At 39.9% G+C, this 17012-nt stretch overlaps 1 protein-coding gene across 2 annotated transcripts in view; it reads right to left on the minus strand.

The window, feature by feature from the left end:
- bltp3a (bridge-like lipid transfer protein family member 3A) overlaps window positions 1–17012 on the minus strand; it is a 43686-nt gene that overhangs the window by 4996 nt on the left and 21678 nt on the right. Inside the window, exons 9-19 of one of the 2 annotated variants that reach the window (XM_077204653.1) lie at window positions 16758–16844; window positions 14329–14499; window positions 13962–14110; window positions 12192–12342; window positions 11841–12034; window positions 8723–9969; window positions 7125–7309; window positions 6890–7035; window positions 5978–6134; window positions 2839–3104; window positions 27–135 (exon numbers count right to left, since the gene is read on the minus strand). In XM_077204653.1, the coding sequence (XP_077060768.1) occupies window positions 27–135; window positions 2839–3104; window positions 5978–6134; window positions 6890–7035; window positions 7125–7309; window positions 8723–9969; window positions 11841–12034; window positions 12192–12342; window positions 13962–14110; window positions 14329–14499; window positions 16758–16844 (2862 nt within the window). The remainder of the gene's footprint in view (window positions 1–26; window positions 136–2838; window positions 3105–5977; window positions 6135–6889; window positions 7036–7124; window positions 7310–8722; window positions 9970–11840; window positions 12035–12191; window positions 12343–13961; window positions 14111–14328; window positions 14500–16757; window positions 16845–17012) is intronic. The other variant, XM_077204654.1, reaches the window with a different exon arrangement.

A 17012-nucleotide genomic window follows, 5' to 3' on the forward strand; every position in this document is an offset into this window, starting at 1 on the left:
CAGTAACCCAAACCCAAAGGACTCACATCTCAAGCGGAGGATCCCATCATCCAAACGCTCCAGCACAATGCCGTCCAGAGAGAGGAGCACAGGAACTGGTTGAGGAGCAGTCGGGAAGACACGGGGATTATCGTCCTGACAGAAAGAGAGAGAAAACAGAGAACATTTAGTTAGTTGGGGTTTTTCCGAGCCCTGTCATTTGTCAGTTACGTCTTGCTTCTCCGTGTTCACAAGTTTCAGTCCTTTCAAAGTCTTCTCTACTGACAGGCTTGCTCATAAAGACAGTATTTGACGCCACATAATGGTGAAATAATGTAACTTCTTTTGGTGTTCACGGTCAGGGGCTATTTTTTCCAGCGGATGGAAGACTTTTAGTGATTTTACATCATGAAAGTTGCATTGATACATATTTTTTATTTACTTAATAATTGTATTGTTTGGTGATTGTTTTTAAAAGCAATAAGGTACTCGAGGCTAGTGCTTTATCGTGAATAAGTTACGGCTGAAGGGTGACTTATTCATGATACAACACAGCCTCTCGAACCTTATTGCTTACATAAAAAGCAAGGGAGTGCTGTAATCACTAAAACTGTCACTCATTATATTCATCGCGATCTCACTAAGTTCTCTAAGCTGACTGTACAATGAATATCTTATTAAGCCTACATAATGTCTACACGTTTTTGTTACAAATTAAACTAACGAGAGGATATGAATGTGCAGATCTAATGGTGCGTTCTATTATTTATCCGTGTCGGAGTTCCGACTAGGAAGACGTTTCCTAGCAACACGCACCCTTTCCTCGGATTTCCCAGCTCGGATGTCGGACAACCGTGAGGACACCGAGCAACAATTCCAAGATGGCTGCGCCCTGTGTGACTTGAATGAATTGTTTTCATTGTTTTTGGAGCGCTTTGGTTGTTTAAATGACGATTTTAATCACTCGTATTACTGCAATACCTTACAGCGTCCGTATCACTGCCTGTGGGTATGGGAATCGGTCGTGTTGTGAGAGCAATATTGAATGAAGCCATGTTTCAAACGGGTGTTACTAACGTGGCTAGCGTTGCTAACAGAAGATAAACTAAAATATGAAATAAAGTGAAAATTTTAGAAGTTCAAAAACTGGTGTTTGAGTAGTGAGGGGATTCTAACTTAAACACGTCTGATTGGCCATCGCGTTCGAAGAAATCATCAGATATTTTTGTGATTGGCTACATTGCTCAGCGCTGCAAAAATACGTTGTAAATAGAAAAACCTATTTATATTAGTTTCAACGCTCTCAATAGCACAATCCCCAAATCTGTTTATCGGTTTATGATGAGAGTATTCGCAAGACGAGAGTGCAGAAATCAGTCAGAATTCAGAGTTCAGCTCGCGCACACTGAACAAAACGCTGGTGTTTCAGCGATTACTAATCTTAATGCTTCTGATCGGCCATTGCATCTCAACAGATCGTGTGTGATTGGTTATAATGTGCAATGGTGTAAACTGTGTAAAACACGTTAAAAGCAACATAAGCAGATCTAAATTTAATGCCACAAGAACTCGATCGACAGTTTATTTCTTTTTTTTTCACTTTATTACTAGATTTTGTTTAAATGTGTTGGTGCATTTTTGTCCCAATCCCCCGTTAATTTTTGACCCGTGGCCAGCCTTACACACGCTCCGCCTATGCCCTCGTCATCGCTTGCTATCACGGGGGCGGGGCAACCTGTCACTCACACGAGATCCGCCAATAACAAACCATGACCATCCAATTAATTCCCCATAAACAAAATCAAGCTCCGCCCAACATTTGTTCGAGAAGTTTCACTCGGATATACATCACAATAGGAAAGAAAGGACTATCACAACTTCTATTTTATGCAGACTTTAAACCAGCACAATTTAGTAGAATGTTTAAATATGGTGAAAGTCAAGCTTTTAATGTTGTTTATATGTCTATGTGCTGAGTATTTTCTCCTTAAAACTGCAGTACACCAAAGACAGTCTCAAAAACGTGGTTTGAAATCGCTGGTGTTTCTGACGTCACAAACTACCTTGTAACCAATCAGATCAATGTGCTGGCGGGCTTTAGCATATCATTAGCTATGCTTCGAATCAGGGGAGTCTCAAGAGAAGTCAGGTTATCCTGGCTTATTTTTCTGTTGATATGAAAAATCGGGTAGATTTAGCAATATAGCGGGTGTATGATGTATATAATGATGTTATGATGAACTACATGCCTTTGTTGTTCAAAACGTTTCTGATGATTGTTAAAAGGCAGGTGTCTGACTCTGAGATGCGAACAGGAATATGGTTTGTATAACATGAGCAACACATTATTAGCTGTTTGATAATGTAGCCAAAGGCTAATCATATTAATTTCCGACATTGTAAAGAGCGATACCATTGTGCAGCGAGCGTTTACTACAGTAAAGTTGACAGAGTGGATCTCTGAGCTGGTGTGAGTGAGTGAGTGAGTGGAGGCGGGGCTAATCAGCAAATTAATAAATCTTCATTTAGAGTTAAATTCAAGCTATTTTAAGACATGAATACATTTTTTTTCACAGGAAAAAACGTTTAAATATGTAATTTTAGTGATCAAAGATTAGTTTTAATGGATAAAATTATTGACTACAGGGGGACTTGTAGAGATGCTGGACTCTAAAAAAGAGAACAGAAAACATCATACAATGTTCCTGTCTCATTACATAAAATGTTGTAGCTTGTATAGTAAAGCATTTCAATGCCACTACAACTAAGCACATAACAGATAATCTATAAGGGAATGACTAGTCTTCCATTAGATGGAAATGATGAGAGATGTGGCCATTATTTGACCCTCATTCTTACCTTTAATGTAATAGCAGTGTCCCATAACCACAGTCTCATTGGCTGGGGGTCTGCGCTGAGCTCGTCCTCCAGGAAGGGTCCCAGTGTGTTTAAGGTAGAAGCCAGGAGCTCTGCTCTGCACCCTGTCAAGCACATCTCTATGAACCCCACGCTCTCGGAGAGAGGAGAGTGTCTGGCGGCACGCGGGCCCATCTCTAGCCTGAGGGCCGCTGCGGGGGGGCGGGAGAGAGAGCGGGGGCCCGGAGACAGAGGAGAGGAAGCAGCAGCTGTGGTGACAGAGAGAGTGAAGATGTTCTGAGAGATGTTTTGGTAAGTCTGGAATGAGTATCACACTGCGTGTATATCTGCAAAGACATGATGTTAAAGGAATAGTTCACTTAAAAATAAAAATTCTGTCATCATTTACTCACCCTCAAGTGGTTTCAAACCTGTATGAGTTTCTCTCTTCTGCTGAACACAAAAGAAGATATTTTGAAGAATGTCGGTAACCAAACAGTCGATGGACCCCATTGACTTCCATTAGTTCCATAGTATTGTTTTTCCTACTATGGAAGTCAATGGGGTCCATCAACTGTTTGGTTACCGACATTCTTCAAAATATCTTCAACAGAAGATAGACATTTGAGGGTGAGTAAATGATGACAGAATTTTCATTTTTAAGATAACTATTCCTTCAACAGCAGACAGAGACTCAGGTAACCATAGAAATAAAAAGCGAGACAGGCAATTATACGGGGTGGTTGTCAAGATAAATAAACGGTACCCTGTGTGTTGTGAACAATAAGTGGTCGGGAATCCTGACTTCATAACCAGGGAGTGAAAAGAGATGGGTAACACTTCATTTTACTGTGCGTGCACTTTCAATGTACTTACAGTGTTCTTACCACAAAAGTAATGAGTAGTGTAAGGTAACTACATGGGTTAAGTTAAGGTTTAGGGATAGGTTCAGGGTAAGTTCCTAGTTAGTGTCATTACTACAATAACTACATAGTACGTTCATGCGAAACAGGACTGTAAAACAAAGTGCTACCAAGAGACGCACCATGAGTAGCATGGGTGTATCAGCTGATCTGTGCCTAAACAGTGTCCAATAGTGTGAGCACCACATTTGTGAACAGGGATCGCTTTTCTTAACAGGGTGATCTTATAATGCATTTCCAACACACTCTAAAGGCAATTTGTAACCATTGTTCATTTTGGCGAATTCAACTCATTCATATGTTTCCATACGATCTGCTTACATCCCACTGATGATTAGATTTATGTGTGGACCTTCATGGTTACTTTTTTCTAAAAACTACGTTTCTGTACAAATCACATCAAAAAATTGCCACCTCTTAAAATAGTTAAGTTTTCTAATGAGAACAGGTTGGATGGGCCTGTAAACGCTCCCACAGAAAATGAACGCTTCTTTTGTTCGTCCATTTCTCTTATTTCGTAACTACAATCGCGTATACTTTTGTCGACTTTTGAAAAGCTGAATTAGCACAAGGGCATTAAAAAACCGAGGGTCGTAGTGAAAGTGATTACCAGTGGAATACTGGAAACGTTTGGGCGCGAGATAAATGCAAACTCAGAGTTATCTTAAGTAGGGCTGAACGATATTCTGTTTTAGCATCGACATCGCGATGTGCGCATGCGCGATAGTCACATCGCCGGAACGTGCGATGTGAAGAAGGGTAGCAACCATAGACATAATAAATACTTATTTACATATTTATTATGTCTATGGTAGCACCCATGGATGTATTAAGAGAACGGTAGCACACAGTAAACACAAGTTTGTTGTATGGCTTGTTGCTGGGGTGACATGCACGTTCCGCGTGGCTGCACAGTGATTGGTTCGCTGTGCCACTGCTCACCGCTCACAGCCAACATTCTCTGGCAATCCTGTAGCTAAAAAAGAGCGACGAAGAGGATCCGCTGCAAGAAAAGGATGACTTCTTACCAAAAAGAAAGTCAAAATCAGCTATTTGGGACTATTTCGGCTACAAAAAGGAGGATGTTGACCAAAAACAGGTACTTTGCCTGGAGTGTTATAAAGTTGTGGCCACAAAACTAGGAAACACCACCAATTTGTCTGATCACTTAAGCCCCTTTCACACAGCGCGTTGATCCCGGGAAATTGCCGGGATATTGCCACAACGCCTTCTGTGTGAACGCAAACACGACCCGGGATTGATCCCGGGATCGATGCCAGGTTGGGGACCTAGTAACATTGCCGGGATCAGTCCCGGAACGCACCCTGTGTGAACAAAAGCCGTAATCAATCCCGTGTCGTTATGATGACGCTGAAGTGAAGTGAAAGCAGGCTAGTGAAACGGTACGTAATGCACTAGTTTATGATCAAATAAGATTTGTAGTAGTTATTTGTAACGAGAGTAGTTTCTCGAGAGAGAGAGAGAGAGAGAGAGAGAGAGAGAGAGAGAGAGAGAGAGAGAGAGAGAGAGAGAGAGAGAGAGAGAGAGAGAGAGAGAGAGAGAGAGAGAGAGAGAGAGAGAGAGAGAGAGAGAGAGAGAGAGAAATCGCAGCTCATAAGCAAACTATAGACGCTGCTGAGACATTACATGTCACATCGATGTCACGTGTCTTTACGGGATTTTTACGGGTTGTGTGTGAACGCACGCTCTGATTCCGGAAAATCACTGGCAGTGTGAATGAACCAAAATCAAACGAACCCGGGTCAAATCCCGGGTCACTTTATCCATGTATTTTCCGGAATCTCTGTGTGAAAGGGGCTTTAGTGTAATGTTAAATCTGCTGTTTTATTTAAAAATGTGTTCTGCTTTTCTGTTTACAGAAATATGTTCTAATTTTGGAATAAAATATGAAGTGACCTTTTTGTCACTTGTAATGAAGCTTGCTTATTAGTGAAATTAATAATATCATGGAATGGTAATTATTGACTTTAGCCTGGATTGATGGCTCGCAATATCGCAATATATATCGTTGGGAAAAAAATATCGCAATGTATTTTTTTTTCCAATATCGTGCAGCCCTAATCTTAAGTTAATGTAACAAGGCAAGACAAAAATAAGATTGTCAAAAGAAAGTTTGTGTGCATAATGCCTCGAAGTGTAAACAGCATAAATGACAATTTTTCTGCAATCACAATTATGGAAACATTTAGCATCCTAACCCTGCATCAGTGTCAGTCCCACCAGCAGGTCTGTGAGTTTGTAGTTGCCATGTTGTTTAGGCACAAGCTCCTGGGCTTCCAGCGCCACCACGATATCTTCACCGCGTATCTCCGTCAGGCACTCCATTCGACTCAGACACACAACTAACACAGACACCTGAAATAAAAGCAGAGCGTTCGTTCCTCAAAGATCAGTCACGCAACCAACTAAGATAAGAGTAAGGAAAGAAAATACTATCGCAACTTCTGTTTTATGTCGACTTTAAACCAGCACAATTTACTAGAACATGTTTAAATATGATGAAAATCCAGCTTTTAATGTTGTTTATATGTCTATGTGGTGTTTTTAATATGCTTTAAGACAAACCAAGTGCAAATTCAGAAGTCAGCACCATTGCTGAGTATTTTCTTTTTAAAACTGCAGTGAACCAAAGACAGTCTCAAAAACACGGTTTGAAATCGCTGGTGTTTCTGACGTCACAAACTACCTTGTAACCAATCAGATCAACATGCTGGCGGGCTTTAGCATATCAACTATCCTCTGAATCAGGGGAGTCTCAAGAGAATCCAGGTTATCCTGGTATATTTTTCTGTTGATATGAAAAATCGAGTAGATGATGTTATGATGAACTAAATGTCTTTCTCCACTGACGTTCTGAGTTGTTCAATGCGTTTCTAAGGATGCTGATTGTTAGAAAGCAGCTGTCTGACTCTGAGGTAAATATTAAATGATTTATAAAAGTATAAATAAAACATTGTATCTTTCTGTTTTTCAGACTGCACTGAGCGCTGCAATAAAGAGCACTGCAATAAAGAGCACTGAATTTTCTGCAGATCTTCCATGCAGTGGAAAGGTTTGGAAATTGGCAGGTGTTTAAACATCTATATGTCATTACACTAGATACAACTCACCATATCTTGGGCAATGTCTTCAATGCTCTGGGACAGAGAGCTGCTGAGGTCTCCGGATGACCCACCTTCTGTTCCTGGAGCGGGACTAACACAGCTTCCCGAGAGGACACCTGTACCATTAGGACGCAAAGACTCCACACCAGACTCTGAATCACAACAACACAATTATACATCAATTAAAGACACTAACTATAACATTATTGTTATAGTTTTTAAAATAAAAGTGCTTCAGTACCAGAGTCCATTAGGATGACAAAGTTATCACTGATGTCACTGTCAATGGATAAGCCATCGTCCGCCAGACTACCCTCTAAAATGACACTGTCACAGGAATTCTGGGAAGGCGACTGTTTCATGGAGTGAAGCCGCAGGTTCCCCATGATGGAGGGACTGGAATCCTCTGGCCGTGAGCTTTGCTCCCTAGAGGAGCCATATCAACACATGTACCATAAGTTGAGTAACATGCCATTAACAGCACTGGCCAAAATGGATTTAACGCGTTAAACCGTTAGTTCATTGGAAAGTAGAACAATTCTGTCATGATTTACTCACCCTCATGTCGTTCCAAACCAATAAGACTCTTGTTTATCTTCGAAACACAAACAAATATTTTTTGTTAGATTTGTTTTCGGCGTTTTTGTCTTTATTGAGGAACGGTAAAGAGAAATGTGAGGAAGTGGAGTGGGAGGGAGAGAGAGGGGGGCGGGATCGGGAAAGTTCCACGCGCCGGGACTCGAACTCGGGTCGTCTGAAGTGCAAACACGTTACACGTTGGAGCGCTGCTCCTGAGGCTTTTGGCTTCGACAAACAAATACATTTTAAAAGGAACCTGTGAGATTTCTTCCCTCCACTGGAAGCCCACACAACCAAAACTTTGTAAAAGTAGAGTGGTTTAATACGCAAATAATTTAATTTAGGCTTTTGTTTGATTGAAGATTTAAGATTGAACATCGCACATACATAGAGCACATCAAATATGGTAAAGAGAAACTCAATTGTACTTCCGTGATGAACGGAACAAACCTCACTGGTTCTTTCGCGTCGGTCAAGCACGTTTGAGCTTCCAATGTCTATATTTATATTTGATGTGTTCGAATTGTGTGTGTTGATCAATGTTTATGTGTAGATAAAAGCCTAAATTAAACCTGTTAATCATATAAAGTGTTTCTTCAGAAAACTTTAATTAAACTGGTTGATTCATTTAGATTACTTTCACAATGTCTTTATGAACTTTTTGAAGCATCAAAGTTTTGGTGAAATGGACTTTCAACGGAGGAAAGGAATCTCTTTATTTTTATTAAAAATGAGTAGACTTTTCAAAGATGACCGAAAGTCTTATGGATTAGTACCAATATGAGAGTGAGTAAAGATAATAGACCTTTATTTTTGGGTAAACTTACCCTTTAGAGTGATAACTTACTAACAATGAGAACATTTACTGTAACAATGCCCAAACAGTTTCAAATACAGACCAATGTGTCTCCCTTAAGATATAAGCATTCACTACAATAGCCACAAACAGCAATTTTCAATTATGTTCTGTGTGCACTGCATGTGAGCTCATCTAAAAGATGGCCAGAAAACAAAAGATACATTGTTTCAAGCTTAACCACACATTAAAGAGCTCAGATCAGATAATCTTTTATCTTTATGGCCTTTACAACTATTTTAATTAGACATGGAAAGAGTTCATAAGCAGTTGAATAAGATAAAGTGTGAATTGTGTACAGGGAAATTATCAGTATCAGCTGATTATCAGTATCAGTATAATTTGTCTGTATCTGCAATCCTAAAATCAAGACCACAACAATGCAAATGGCTCAAATGTCTTACTTGTTTTGAGTGAAGAGTTTAGTCATGCCAGATCCTCGGCTCAGGAGGCTGAAGGCATCTTTCGTGATGGACAGCGCCCCTTTGGTGAGATCTTTGGTGACCCCTCTGGTGGCATTCAGGGCACTGGATAGCTCCCCCTCCAAGCTGAAAGTGGAGCTATGCCGGGACAGTAATGCAGGATTCACTGGAGAAAGCAGAGGAGACATGGCAGGAACAACGGCCTGAGCGTCACCATCCTGCCCTGTTTGTCCATCTATTCCCTCTTCAATGGCTTCATAAGCCTCCTCTACCGAACCCTCCTGCTCGGCATCATCTTCTTGATCCTCGTTCCCTCGTGTCCCACTGTCCTCCAGCAGGCCAGGCTCACCAGCATGGTGCGATGGCGAGAGATCAGAGTCCGTCAAGCTGGGAGTGTCCGTTTCCACTGGGGAATGGGCTTCTCCTGGCTCACACGTTGCAGGAGGAAGAAGTAGAGCAAACTCTATCGCCTCCATTAGGACCGAGACACAAACCGAAGGAGGATCTGAAGGTTTATGTGTGGATTGTCCCAAACCCTGTGTGACCAAGTCCTTGGTCAAATCTCCAGCAAGTCTGGCAAGGTAGTCCTTCATCCGCAAAAGGGCTACTAATTGGTAGTGGTTGAGCCACATTTTGACAGGAGTGATCGATTGGGCCAAGATATGGATGGAGGCCAAAGGAAGGTCAAATTTATCAGATATGACGTCATTTACATGCTGTGGTGAGTCAAGAAGGGGATGTGTGCTAGAATCGGTGGGGGATTTTGAATCGCCATCTATACCTGAACACTGAGAATCTTTTTTGAAGGCAGAAGGGTGGCACAACCATAAAGACATGGCAAAGGGCTCCACAAAGGGAAGGGCTTTCCCTTTGAGCCCTCGACGAGCCCCCTCAAAGCCTAGAGTCACTCGGGACAGACTGACAGACCAGACATCCTGCAAGCGAGAGGGACGTTTGTGCTCTAACGACAGGGACTCGTTTTCCAGAAAGCGTTGAAGGAATGCTGATGGCAGGGGATGTAGGAGGCTCTGATCGCGAGGGAACGGTTGGCAAGCTGTGGGATGGAAGAAAGGACAGGAGGAGAAGCTGCTGTAGGTGCTGTTGAGGTCCGAACGGGAACCGTGAGGAGAGTGACGCGTGTTGCTGAGGACGATTTGAGGAAGACTGATGCTCAATGACTGAGGGCGGTCTGGGTGATCCATAATGGAGGATTCCAGAGGAATGACCAGCTGAAGAAAACGAAACAAGTTTCAGCCAAAACGCTTGCAAAATGTTATTAAAAGCACAAAGAGAGTAAGGGTGGGTTGCACCGAAAAGTATTGAATTAAGTAAAGTTTAATGCTAATCAAGGATTTGCTGATCTGGGTTTTATTTAAATCGACTTGTGTTGCACCACTTAATTTAATACACAGATTAACAAATCAAGGATTACAATTCTAACCTGTGATTAAATTCTTCATCTGTGATTAATTTTCTCCGTCATTGTAATTAAACAGCAACAATGTAAATATTCCATTTCCTTTTTTTTGACCACCAGAATCTCTCTCTCTCTCTATCTCTATCTATGTCTCTATCTATATCTCTATCTATATCTCTATCTATATCTCTATCTATATCTCTATCTATCTCTATCTATCTCTATCTATCTCTATCTCTCTATCTCTATCTCTATCCCTATCTCTCTATCTCTATCTCTATCTCTATCTCTATCTCTATCTCTATCTCTATCTCTATCTCTATCTCTCTATCTCTATCTCTATCTCTATCTCTATCTCTATCTCTATCTCTCTATCTCTATCTCTCTATCTCTCTCTCTCACACACACATTAGTAGCTCTTGCCGATAAGGAAATAAACTTGTCAACTGTATAAACTGTACTTTATAAACGGATATGTAGAAAGATCGTTAAGACTCCAGGCCACGGAGGTGTGCTTCCCCTTTAAAAAAACATTTAAACAGATTTCCTTAAAATGGTTATAAGTTATGTCTCACCGCACAACATACAAATCCCATACATGAGGAAAAATGTATTCTCGGTCAGAAGCACCTATCGTGCAGGCGTGAATTAGCAGAAGGCAATCTATTAGCAATCTATCGTTTCGCCTTCATTGTGAAAGTGCCGTTCGTCGGCGATTCGCTTTATTGTGTCATGCTCAGTGTGAAAGGGCATTTAATCTAGATTTAATCTTAATACCTTATTGGTGCAACACACTCTTAGATTGGGATTTAAAGTCCCCCTACAGTCTACAATTTCACCCCTAAAACTCTGATAATCACTGCATATTTAAATGTTTTTTTCCTGAGAAAATTATTCCTTCATGCCTTAAAATAGCTTGAATGTAACTCTACACCCTTGCTTCAATAAGTATGCGTAGAACAATGCTAATTGGTCCCCACCTCCACTCACTCACACCAGTTCGGACTACCTGATCCACTGTAGTAAACGCTGCACAATGGCAAGTGGAAATATTGGTTTAATTCAGACATAAATTCAGTTTAATGTTCATATTATGTTCGAACCAAAAACTGATTCAGAAGAAGAAATTTGTGTTTGCGCTCTGGAGAACGTCAAATGTTTTTATTTACAACGTGTTTTTGCAGCGTTGAGCAATATAGCCAATCACAAACATGTTTGTTGATCTCTTGAATGCAGGAGCCAATCAGGCGTTTAAGCTCTATAGACCTTATGTAACCCCGCCCCTTTTCTGCGCTGCGCTTGTAGTGTTCAGTCTAGCAGTTTTTATTTCCACAGCATGAAGGTAAGATCTTATGGATTTATGAATGACCTGCTCATTTTAAAATCTTTCAGGTCTACTGACATTTTTGTCATGCCATCCGCTTCAAACAATACAATGCCCGTGATAAATTTTGTTACCTCTAAAATAAGAAAAACACAGAGCTAACGCAAAAAACGAAAGTCTAAACAAAACACAAATTTCGAAATATGCATAAGGTCTTTATAATTGGAGAGGAGGATCACAACTACAAACCATTCAGGTGTAAGGGACACCAGATGATGAAATGTCTAGCACCAAAAGCTTCTTTACATGACATCCATACATGACATTCCTTTTAAAGCCTGTTAGATCTGGTGGTTTACCTTCAGCTGTGTTGCATCCAGGCGGATATCGATGTGTTCGTCTGTCTTGCTGCTGTCCTGGAGGTGGTAAAAGGCTTTGACCTGATCTAGGGTCCTGTGTAGACCCCGTGAAAACAGAGTCATCCACAAGATGCTTGAAGCATCCAGACACAGCTGCAGACCATTCAGCTGGCCATACAGATTAGAGCAGGGCACTAAAGAAGGAATGGGACAATGGGTGGAAAATAAAATTATAACTCTTTCCAGGCAGGACAGATCAAACTTCATACTGGGTGTCCCACAAGGATGTGAGTGTGTAAATATAAATGACATGCATTAACAATAATGATCAATGAATGTGAAAAATCCTACCTAAGACACCATGGAGTCCAGGCTTATCAGGGAAGTAGTATTCAGTAAACTGAAGGTGAATTGCAGGAGTGTTTTCTGGTAGATGAAGGGATTTGCGGTTGCAGGAGAGGAGAGACTGCGTTCTCTTGCTGTGACGCCCCCTGGTGGACACCTAAAGAAACAGATGGGTTTTAATAACAAACATACACATTCTTTGGACAGCAGCTTCCTGTCTTTCCCTCATAATCTTTCCTTGAGCAATTTCATTGGCTGTTGTGCTCACCAAGGCGGCATTTAATTGACCAAAATGTGAAATATTATTACAAATTAAAATTGAAATTTTCAGCATCATTACTCTAGTTTTCAGTGTCACATGATCCTTCAGAAATCATTCTAATATGCTGATTTGCTGCTCAAGAAATAATTCTTATTACTATCAATGTTGAAAACTGTTGAGCTGCTTCATGGAAATTGTGATATTTTTTTTCCAGGATTCTTTTTGATTAATGGAAATGTCAAAATAACAGCATTTATTTGAATGGATTTGTTTTTAAGTCTTCACTGTCACTTTTGATCACTTGAATGTGTCCTTGCTGAATTAAAGTATTAATTTTTCAAACTAAAAAAAAATAAAAAATAAAAAAGATTCTTAAATACGTCAAACCTTTGACCAATGGTGTAACTCATGTTTGTTTGTGCCAGAAAATTTAGCAATGGCAATTTTCAGGTCCAAAAGCAAGCTGTTGAATAACTTCTATACTTAGTAAGTTACTTTAACAGTAAACAATTCTGTCTATTTTGAGCTACCGAGACAACTGTGAGCATAAGAAAGCATGCTTTAAAAAATAAAGTCTCACATTGTCTTGTCGAGGCTATTGTTCTTTACTCTCATTTAACAAATACCATGTAATTGCAATGAAAATGATCAAATACACTTTTTGTACTTGAGCTTCCCAGTTCTGTGCTCAATTTGATATGAGCGTAGTTAACCAAAGCATAACATTAGCAACATATCACAGGCTGCTTTCTCCTTGCTTTCTGCTTTCTCTTCCTAATGAAAACGGGATGACATAAGCAGGTTTCTTTTTGCAAGACTAGACTATTTAGATCAAACTGACTTGTGTGTCACATAAAAAGTATGAGTAAACAAGCTTGTGGTAAGGAAAAGCAATAACAAAATGCATACTTCCTCTTTTAGCCGTCTCAGTGAAAGTCCATGCATAATAGAAAAAAAGTACCCACAATTACAGGCTTTTATGATAAACGGTTTGCTGTAATACGCTTAGACATCTACAGTATTGTTCAAATCACACAATATCCACATCTGAGATTAAAATCTAATTCAAACCTGGAAATTAAAATGTATATTTGTAAATATAACTTTAAAGTGCCCCTATTATGTCTGTGACAAATAATGTTATTGTTTCCTAAAAGAAAGAATCGATTCGGAACTGCTGAAACGAGTCATCAGTAATTAGTGCTTCCTGCTAAAACCTATGTAGGGTTGTAATACATTTGCATAATGCCAATGTAGACCAATCACAACAGACTGAGCCATCTGACCAATCAGAACAGAGTAGGTTTTCGGAAAGGAGGGGTTTAGAGAGACCGAATTCTTTATCAAACCATTTCAGACAATGTTAGAAAAGAGGTGATGTTGCAATGAGAAAATGGATTTATTAAAATGGAGAAGTTTTATGAGAAAATTGACTTTTGATCTGCATTGTATATGAGCATATAAAGGCTGTCACTATCAAGCGTGTGTTATGTTTGTGCAGAGATGTCTCAGACCTGATGGATGTCCAGATCGTCCACGCGGATCACCATACAGCTGGAGCGAAGTTTCTTCAGTGCGGTTGCTGAGGACAGGGCGGCCGCTGATGCCCGGCGCGAGGCCTGAGTCCGTTCAGGACTGAAATTAGACAGTGATTCCCCGTCTGCTAAAAAACAATTCAAATTCAATTCATGAAATTAACAAGAGAACTTCTCAAAATGAAAACAAAACCAGACACAATTACATACATTTTTTGAGGAACCGGAGCATCACTTCAAATATTTTTGAGTGTTTAGACTACAAAATTATAAGAACTGTACCTCTTGAGAGAGAAAACTCTGAGGTGACATCAGCAGAAGAGGAATGAGTTATGAGAAAGTTTACCCTTGACTTTTTTGGCCGGAGAGTCTTTAGCAGACACATTTGGTTCTGTGTGAGGCCCAGGGATGCCCATATCCTCCACGCTCCTCTGAAACTCCTGCAGTAGTTTGGCGGCCCACTGAGCACGAGACTCCATCGCCCCGCAGTGACGCTCCCAGTGCCGGCAGCCTTCACCTGTCCCGCACACAGCACATGTCACTGAACAGCTGGCTTCACTCAACTACACATCTGCCAGTCACCCTGCAGTCAGCCATTCACACAATACATCATCGCTGCGTCGTTACAATACGGGGAAAAAACAAGACTTCACAAACAGTGACAACCTGAACAAAAAGCTCCTAGCAACATTACCGTTCAAACGTTGTTGTTTTTTTAATAGAAACGAACACTTGTATTTACCAAGGATGCATTAAATTGATCAAAAGTGACAGTAAAGACATTTATAATGTTAACAAAAAATTATATTTCAAATGGATGTTGTTCTTTTGAACTTCAAAAAATATAAATGTTAAACTTCAAATGCATGAAGGTTTTGCCAATCATTAATATTCAGGTCTTTAGCGACACGGATCTAGTATATTTAACATGGATGGCTCTCTAACTGCTGCAATAGTATATAACTCTCCTGATATTAGAGTAACAATTACTAAAGATAGACCTTGAAAGGGTTTAATTTAAGCGGATGCTTTTTACTGTCATCACTAGCTTGGTTTCCATCCAAACGTGAAGCGAATCAAAGGTCTGAGTTTTTGAGCAGATGACGGTGGTATTGGTTAACTACTGACGACTGTGAATAAAAGTCTTCATAATCCATATTTTGATCGCTGACAGCTTCTTCATCAGACCCACCATCAAGTGACAGTGACACTAATATATGATTGCGTTCAGTTCTTGCTCTGCAGTAAATCACTGAGCCATTTCATTTCGTTTTGCTGATGATTCTTCCTATTCTTTTGTTTTTAATAATGAGTAAAAGATCAGGTTATCATTGTGTATCAGACATCGCCACCTTGTAGGAATGAAGTTGAATTGCACTTATTCAGTCATCAGAGATTCAATTATTGTTGTGCAGAAAAAGATATACTTGCACTATTACACACCTTGGGTCACTATTCACAAATTTTATTTTATTGGAAAACACATTATTTAAAAAAAAAAAAAAAACTCTTTGTTACATTGTTTTTAATGAATTGATTGAGGAATACTAAGAAGGTTGATGTCTAACTTTAAATGAATGAGGAGGAGGGAAGTAAAATATAAAATCATAATAAATGATGATAATAAAAATTGTTTCTTGAGCATCAAATCATCATATTAGAATGATTTCTGAAGGGTCATGTGACACTAGAGACTGGAGTAATGATGCTGAAAATTCAGCTTTGATCACAGGAATAAATTACATTTTAAAATACATTCAAATAAAAAAATACATTTAGAAACAGAAAACAGTCATTTTAAAGTGTAAAAATATTTTAGAATATGACTGTTCTTACTGTATTTTTGATCAAATAAATGCAGCACTGGTGAGCGGAATGGACTTTTGAAAGGACTTGTACATAGTCAAGTGAATTTAGATGGCGTGGCCTCAAAGCCAGAGACCGAAAAGTACAAGATGAAACCTCAGAACCGCAACGCAACCGAGGGTAGGGGTGGGGGGAAAAATCTATTCTTAGATGCATCGCGATGCGGACGTGGACGATTCTGAATCGATTCACAAAAATCGATTTTCAAAACAAAAATTATATATTTATGATAACGTAATATTGACGGAACGCAAAAGACGGAACTCTGAACGGTGTGAGCAGAGACAGCAGAGATAGCAGAGACGCGATGGTTGAGCGCGAAATCCAAACACCCTCCTCGTTAAAAGCTGACGTGTGGAAATATTTTGGCTTCTATGAAGTTGAAGGGGGAAAGGAGCTGGACAAGAGCCACACTAGTTGTAAGCTTTGTAGAATAAAACTAAAATATTTCGTAAACATGACAAATATGAGAAGCCATATGACATGTTTCCACCCAGGGGAGGAAAAACACTTGGCTGTACCAGTCGTTGTTATATTATTAATTTACTACAAGTATGCTGCAAGTTCAGGCACACATTTATTTTCCTGTTGGTTCTTTGCAATGTTAATAAAATATATTGAACGTTAATTCTTTATGGGTCATTACTTTGTACTTTTAAAGCAAAGTATCTATATTCACACACACACACACACACACACACACACACACACACACACACACACACACACACACACACACACACACACACACACACACACACACACACACACACACACAAAGATTCAGATAATCGCTAATCGCTTTAGCATCGAATCGCAGCCCTCTGAATCGTAATCGAATCGAATCGTGAGGTGCCTAGAGATTCCCACCCCTAACCGAGGGTGTGTGATATGAACCCCGTCTGTCACCTGGTCTGTGGAACGGGTAGTAATCCCAGCCCAGCTTCCGGAGGGTCAGCTGCATCGCACCCTGTGTGCCTGGAGGCGGAGCTTCATCTGTGTGTAGAGGAGAAATCACATGGGTATCTCAGTGTTATGATGATATAAAAGATAAGTTTAGTTCCCTTCAAAATTTTCAATTTTGTCATTATTTAATCTCAATGTGGTTCCAAACCTGTATGACTTTCTTTTTTTCCATTAAAAACAAAACGGTATTTATTTGAA

Source organism: Siphateles boraxobius, unplaced genomic scaffold (genome assembly GCF_051911475.1).
Source record: "Siphateles boraxobius isolate OS27281-9 unplaced genomic scaffold, OSU_SipBor_1 50, whole genome shotgun sequence".
Classification (NCBI taxonomy): domain Eukaryota; kingdom Metazoa; phylum Chordata; class Actinopteri; order Cypriniformes; family Leuciscidae; genus Siphateles; species Siphateles boraxobius.